Genomic DNA, 7,696 nt, shown 5'->3' on the forward strand with positions numbered 1-7,696 from the left:
ACCACCTCACCCCACCACCTCATCGTACCACCTCACCGTGCGTCATCACTCCCGCGTGACCCCACGCATGACCTCGTCTCCGTGTGTGCACCGCCGTGCGTCCACGCCAAAAACACACGATGGTCTCCTCCCGTGCGTCCCCGTGTCTCCACTATTTGTCCTTTCCATGTCCCACTCGCCCCCCCCCTGTTCCCATTGTCTCACAATGTCTCTCATTACGCACCCCGTGGTCTTTACAGGCCCCTCTGTCTCCCTACACCTCACTGTGTATCCCCGTGTCTCTCTATACCGCCCTGTGTCTCTCTGTATCTCCCTATACCGCCCTGCGTCTCCCTCTGTCTCCCTCTGTCTCCGCGTGTCTCCCCGTGTCTCCCCGTGTCCCCCCGTGTCTCCCCGTGTCTCCCCGTGTCTCCCGGTGTCTCTCCGTGTCTCCACGTTTCTCCCAGTGTCTCCACGTGTCTCCCAGTGTCTCCCCGTGTCCTCCCGTGTCCCCCCGTGTCCCCTTGTGTCTCCCCGTGTCCCCCCGTGTCTCCCCCGTGTCTCCCCCGTGTCTCCCCGTGTCTCCCCGTGTCCCCCCGTGTCTCCCCGTGTCCCCCGTGTCCCCCGTGTCTCCCCGTGTCTCCCCGTGTCCCCCGTGTCTCCGCGTGTCTCCCCGTGTCCCCCGTGTCTCCCCGTGTCTCCGCGTGTCTCCCCGTGTCTCCCCGTGTCCCCCGTGTCTCCCCGTGTCTCCCCGTATCTCCCCGTGTCTCCCCGTGTCTCCGCATGCGTCTGCCTCACCGATGAGGTATCCACTCTGGCGAGAGAAGACGCAGGCCAGGCCGTACATGAGCTGAGCCGACAGGTAGAGGGAGAATCGCCGCAGCTGGCCCTTCTCCTTCACGCGCAGCATCACGTGGTCCAGGACATCGTTACTGCAACATCATCAACACCACACACCATCAACATCATCATCACACACACATCATCATCATCAACATCACACACACCATACACACCATCAACATCATCATCATCATCACACACACATCATCATCAACATCACACACACCATACACACCATCAACATCATCATCAACATCATCATCATCATTACACATCAACATTACACACACACCATAAACATCGTCATCATCATCACACCATCAACATAATTACACACACACCACCATCAACATCATCACCACCACCACCATACAAACCATCAACATCATCATCATCACACACCATCATCATCATCATCACACATCATCACACATCAACATCATCATCATCACACACACACCATCAACATCATCCTCATCATCACACACACCATCATCAACATCATCACACACACCATCATCAACATCATCACACACACCATCATCAACATCATCACACACACCATCAACACCACACACACACCATCATCAACATCATCACACACACACACACCATCATCAACATCATCACACACACCATCAACACCACACACACACCATCATCAACATCATCACACACACACACACCATCATCAACATCATCACACACACCATCAACACCACACACACACCATCAACATCATCACACACACCATCATCAACATCATCACACACACACACACCATCATCAACATCATCACACACACCATCAACACCACACACACACCATCAACATCATCATCAACATCATCACCACACACACACCATCATGGAGATGCGTTACGACGACCCCATCGTAAGTCAAAAATATCGTAAGTCGAAGACGACCTCGCCTACCCTGGAGTCTTAAAGAATGGTGATAATTTAGCACAACAGAGCAATTCACAGTAGCGTACTGTAAAAACTGCATGTATTTATTGATTACAATACTGTATTGCACAGTAAAACGTCAAGTAAAAAAACAAGGTAAATTCTTAGCCTACCTATATGAACTGCAATTTAATAGAACGTTTTTTCAGGAAACAATCCTATCTGCTATAATAAAAAGTCGGGGGCGATCTGTACTTGAATTGTAAATGTTGTAGTGGGTTTACTCTCCAACACACAGCCGGTTAGTGCTAAAATCGCCACTAACTGGTACGTTTTGTTGACGTGACAAACCTTGTAACTAATCGGCTGTGGTGGCGGGTTTGATGACACGTTCATATTCACGCGATCTAAACCAAAACAAATCTTGACGATGAGTGTGTGAATGGGTAAGTGGGTGAATGGGTGGGTGAGTGGGTGAATGAGTGGGTGAGTGAGTGGGTGAATGAGTGGGTGGGTGAATGAGTGGGTTAGTGGGTCAATGGGTGAGTGAGTGTGTGAATGGGTGAGTGGGTGAGTGGGTGAGTGAGTGGGTGAATGAGTGGGTGAATGAGTGGGTGCGCGAGTGGGTGAGTGAGTGGGTGAATGAGTGGGTGAGTGAGTGGATGATTGTGTGGGTGAATGAGTGGGTGAGTGAGTGGGTGAGTGAGTGGGTGAGTGAGTGGGTGAATGGGTGAGTGAGTGGGTGAATGGGTGAGTGGGTGAATGAATGGGTGAGTGAGTGCGTGAATGGGTGAGTGTGTGAATGGGTGAGTGGGTGAATGAGTGGGTGAGTGAGTGTGTGAATGGGTGAGTGAGTGGGTAAATGGGTGAGTCAGTGGGTGAATTAGTGAGTGGGTGAATGAGTGAGTGGGTTAGTGGGTCAATGGGTGAGTGTGTGAATGGGTGAGTGGGTGAATGAGTGGGTGAGTGAGTGAGTGTGTGAATGGGTGAGTGAGTGGGTCAATGGGTGCGTGAGTGAGTGGGTGAATGAGTGAGTGGATGAATGAGTGAGTGGGTTAGTGGGTGAGTGAGTGGGTCAATGGGTGCGTGAGTGAGTGAGTGGATGAATGAGTGAGTGGGTGAATGAGTGGGTGAATGAGTGGGTGATTGTGTGGGTGAGAAAAACTGATGAACGGAATCGGACCGGGACGGGGTTTTCACGAGTTGTTTGGATGGAGTGGCAAGCTGCAAGGGAGCAACGCTCAATCCGCGACCCGCATCACCGGATGCCCCGACTCTCACCAGGACAAGTTGACGTTCACAAGCAGCCATTCCCTCCTCGACAGCTTCACTGCTTTGGTGGCCGCCAACCTGAAGCATTGACAAGAATGGTGAAGTATGGTCAACAAACTCTCAACCACTCCGCATTGACCAGAGTGGTGAAGTATGGTCACCCACCCCCCCACTCCACAATGACCAGAGTGGTGAAGTATGGTCACCCACCCCCCCCCCTCACTTCACAATGACCAGAGTGGTGAAGTATGGTCACTCACCCCCCCACTCCGCATTGACCAGAGTGGTGAAGTATGGTCAACACCCCCCCCCCCACTCCACATTGACCAGAGTGGTGAAGTATGGTCACTCACCCCCCCCCACTTCACATTGACCAGAGTGGTGAAGTATGGTCACTCACCCCCCCCCCCCACTTCACAATGACCAGAGTGGTGAAGTATGGTCACTCACCCCCCCCCCACTCCACATTGACCAGAGTGGTGAAGTATGGTCACTCACCCCCCCCCCACTTCACATTGACCAGAGTGGTGAAGTATGGTCACTCACCCCCCCCACTCCACATTGACCAGAGTGGTGAAGTATGGTCACTCACCCCCCCCACTCCACATTGACCAGAGTGGTGAAGTATGGTCACTCACCCCCCCCCACTTCACAATGACCAGAGTGGTGAAGTATGGTCACTCACCCCCCCCCACTCCACATTGACCAGAGTGGTGAAGTATGGTCACTCACCCCCCCCCACTTCACATTGACCAGAGTGGTGAAGTATGGTCACTCACCCCCCCCCACTTCACAATGACCAGAGTGGTGAAGTATGGTCACTCACCCCCCCCCCACTCCACATTGACCAGAGTGGTGAAGTATGGTCACTCACCCCCCCCCACTTCACATTGACCAGAGTGGTGAAGTATGGTCACTCACCCCCCCCACTCCACATTGACCAGAGTGGTGAAGTATGGTCACTCACCCCCCCCCACTTCACAATGACCAGAGTGGTGAAGTATGGTCACTCACCCCCCCCCCCCACTCCACATTGACCAGAGTGGTGAAGTATGGTCACTCACCCCCACCCCCACTCCACATTGACCAGAGTGGTGAAGTATGGTCACTCACCCCCCCCCCACTCCGCATTGACCAGAGTGGTGAAGTATGGTCACTCACCCCCCCCCCCCCACTCCACATTGACCAGAGTGGTGAAGTATGGTCACTCACCCCCCCCCCACTCCACATTGACCAGAGTGGTGAAGTATGGTCACCCACCCCCCCCCCACTCCACATTGACCAGAGTGGTGAAGTATGGTCACTCACCCCCCCCCCACTTCACATTGACCAGAGTGGTGAAGTATGGTCACTCACCCCCCCCCCCCCACTCCGCATTGACCAGAGTGGTGAAGTATGGTCACTCACCCCCCCCACTCCACATTGACCAGAATGGTGAAGTATGGTCACCCACCCCCCCACTCCACATTGACCAGAGTGGTGAAGTATGGTCACTCACCCCCCCCCACTCCACATTGACCAGAGTGGTGAAGTATGGTCACTCACCCCCCCCCACTTCATATTGACCAGAGTGGTGAAGTATGGTCACTCACCCCCCCACTTCACATTGACCAGAGTGGTGAAGTATGGTCACTCACCCCCCCCCCACTCCACATTGACCAGAGTGGTGAAGTATGGTCACTCACCCCCCCCCCCCCACTCCACATTGACCAGAGTGGTGAAGTATGGTTACTCACCCCCCCCACTTCACATTGACCAGAGTGGTGAAGTATGGTCACTCACCTCCCCCCCCCCACTCCACATTGACCAGAGTGGTGAAGTATGGTCACTCACCCCCCCACTTGACATTGACCAGAGTGGTGAAGTATGGTCACTCACCCCCCCCCACTCCGCATTGACCAGAGTGGTGAAGTATGGTTACCCCCCCCCCCCCACATTGACCAGAGTGGTGAAGTATGGTCACTCACCCCCCCCCCCCACTCCGCATTGACCAGAGTGGTGAAGTATGGTCACTCACTCACCCCCCCCCACTTCACATTGACCAGAGTGGTGAAGTATGGTCACTCACCCCCCCCCCCACTTCACATTGACCAGAGTGGTGAAGTATGGTCACTCACCCCCCCACCCACTCCACATTGACCAGAGTGGTGAAGTATGGTCACTCACCCCCCCCCCCACTTCACATTGACCAGAGTGGTGAAGTATGGTCACTCACCCCCCCCCCCCACTTCACATTGACCAGAGTGGTGAAGTATGGTCACCCACCCCCCCCACTCCACATTGACCAGAGTGGTGAAGTATGGTCACTCACCCCCCCCCCACTCCACATTGACCAGAGTGGTGAAGTATGGTCACTCACCCCCCCCCCCCACTTCACATTGACCAGAGTGGTGAAGTATGGTCACTCACCCCCCCCCACTTCACATTGACCAGAGTGGTGAAGTATGGTCACTCACCCCCCCCCCCCACTTCACATTGACCAGAGTGGTGAAGTATGGTCACCCACCCCCCCCCACTCCACATTGACCAGAGTGGTGAAGTATGGTCACTCACCCCCCCCCCACTTCACATTGACCAGAGTGGTGAAGTATGGTCACTCACCCCCCCCCCACTCCACATTGACCAGAGTGGTGAAGTATGGTCACTCACCCCCCCCCACTCCACATTGACCAGAGTGGTGAAGTATGGTCACTCACCCCCCCCCACTTCACATTGACCAGAGTGGTGAAGTATGGTCACTCACCCCCCCCACTTCACATTGACCAGAGTGGTGAAGTATGGTCACTCACCCCCCCCACTTCACATTGACCAGAGTGGTGAAGTATGGTCACTCACCCCCCCCCCACTTCACATTGACCAGAGTGGTGAAGTATGGTCACCCACCCCCCCACTTCACAATGACCAGAGTGGTGAAGTATGGTCACCCACCCCCCACACTTCACATTGACCAGAGTGGTGAAGTATGGTCACCCACCCCCCCCACTTCACAATGACCAGAGTGGTGAAGTATGGTCACCCACCCCCCCACTTCACAATGACCAGAGTGGTGAAGTATGGTCACCCACCCCCCCACTTCACAATGACCAGAGTGGTGAAGTATGGTCACCCCCCCCCCCACTCCACATTGACCAGAGTGGTGAAGTATGGTCACTCACCCCCCCCCCCACTCCACATTGACCAGAGTGGTGAAGTATGGTCACTCACCCCCCCCCCCACTCCACATTGACCAGAGTGGTGAAGTATGGTCACTCACCCCCCCCCACTCCACATTGACCAGAGTGGTGAAGTATGGTCACCCCCCCCCCCACTCCGCATTGACCAGAGTGGTGAAGTATGGTCACCCCCCCCCCCCCCACTCCACATTGACCAGAGTGGTGAAGTATGGTCACTCACCCCCCCCCCACTCCACATTGACCAGAGTGGTGAAGTATGGTCACTCACCCCCCCCCCCACTCCACATTGACCAGAGTGGTGAAGTATGGTCACCCCCCCCCCACTCCGCATTGACCAGAGTGGTGAAGTATGGTCACTCACCCCCCCGTACTTTGATAACAAAAATCGATCAGTTAACAAATGTATTTGTTAAAATGCACCAATATCTTGACAATATTGACACTCTAATAGCTTTGTGCGAGTTGTAAATTGTAGAACTGTGTAGGTGACGTGATGTTATAAATAAAAAGTTTGAGTAGCGTGAGGTAAAGGTTTGTGAGGGAAATGTTTATAAAAATTAACGATTAGGAATGGATAATGACATTTGTAACTTTATAAATTAACACATTAATACGATGTATTATAAATCTATAAGTGATGAATTCGTATACTGTTGATATATAATTATATATACCGTGCTACTGTGCAAGTGTATCGTTATTAGTACATTCTGCATATAATTTGTAAGATTATAATGTAACTAATTAACTTTAATTAAACAAATATACGAATACGAACAGCGGTATCGTCTTAAATATAAACATGTTACATGTTAACACGCTTAATGTTAATACATTGATAACGAGAATAACGTGAGGTAATATTAATAACTATGTAATGTAGAATAACACATCAATATCATCATTGCGCTCGTCATCAACTGATTGACAGGTTAATGTATTTACAATAATATTTTTTAATGTTTATAAATTAGACTTAGTCGCTATCTGTCGCTATCAGCTCAAGTTCATCATAATTGTGAGGTAAAAGTTTGTTTTACCAAATCGTCGCAAACTTGCCACGCCTTCTCAACACCTCTGGGTAATAGAACATGTTTGGTTTTCCCTCAAAATCGCTCTTAGTTAAACAATAATAATTATCTCGAGATGTTTGGCGCCCTTCAGACGAGGGAAACTTTAAATCTGTGGCCGCGGCAATTCACGCTTCCACCGCTCTGCGCTGGTCAACATCTCATTAACATAATATATGCGGTCGCTGCGATGACGTCAGATCGCGTAATACATTAACATAATATATGCGGTCGCTGCGATGACGTCAGATCGCGTAATACATTAACATAATATATGCGGTCGCTGCGATGACGTCAGATCGCGTAATACATTAACATAGTCTATGGAATCGCCGCGATTACGTCACGAGCTGCGCATCTCATTAGCATGACATTTACAGTCGCCGCGATGTCGTCACGGGCCAACATTAACATAATGTGTGATCGCTGTGATGACGCGTGTGAGCCGCGT

At 51.9% G+C, this 7,696-nt stretch overlaps 1 protein-coding gene across 1 annotated transcript in view; it reads right to left on the reverse strand.

Annotated features, from left to right (window-relative positions):
• REC8 (REC8 meiotic recombination protein) overlaps window positions 1-7,268 on the reverse strand; it is a 28,317-nt gene extending 21,049 nt beyond the window's left edge. The window contains exons 1-3 of the mRNA XM_078883306.1: window positions 7,216-7,268; window positions 3,012-3,080; window positions 778-911 (exon numbers count right to left, since the gene is read on the reverse strand). Coding sequence (XP_078739432.1) covers window positions 778-911; window positions 3,012-3,080; window positions 7,216-7,268 — 256 coding nt within the window. The remainder of the gene's footprint in view (window positions 1-777; window positions 912-3,011; window positions 3,081-7,215) is intronic.
• Window positions 7,269-7,696: the final 428 nt, after the last annotated feature.

The sequence above is a fragment of the Lampetra fluviatilis genome, chromosome 70, assembly GCF_964198595.1.
Source record: "Lampetra fluviatilis chromosome 70, kcLamFluv1.1, whole genome shotgun sequence".
Classification (NCBI taxonomy): Eukaryota; Metazoa; Chordata; class Hyperoartia; order Petromyzontiformes; family Petromyzontidae; genus Lampetra; species Lampetra fluviatilis.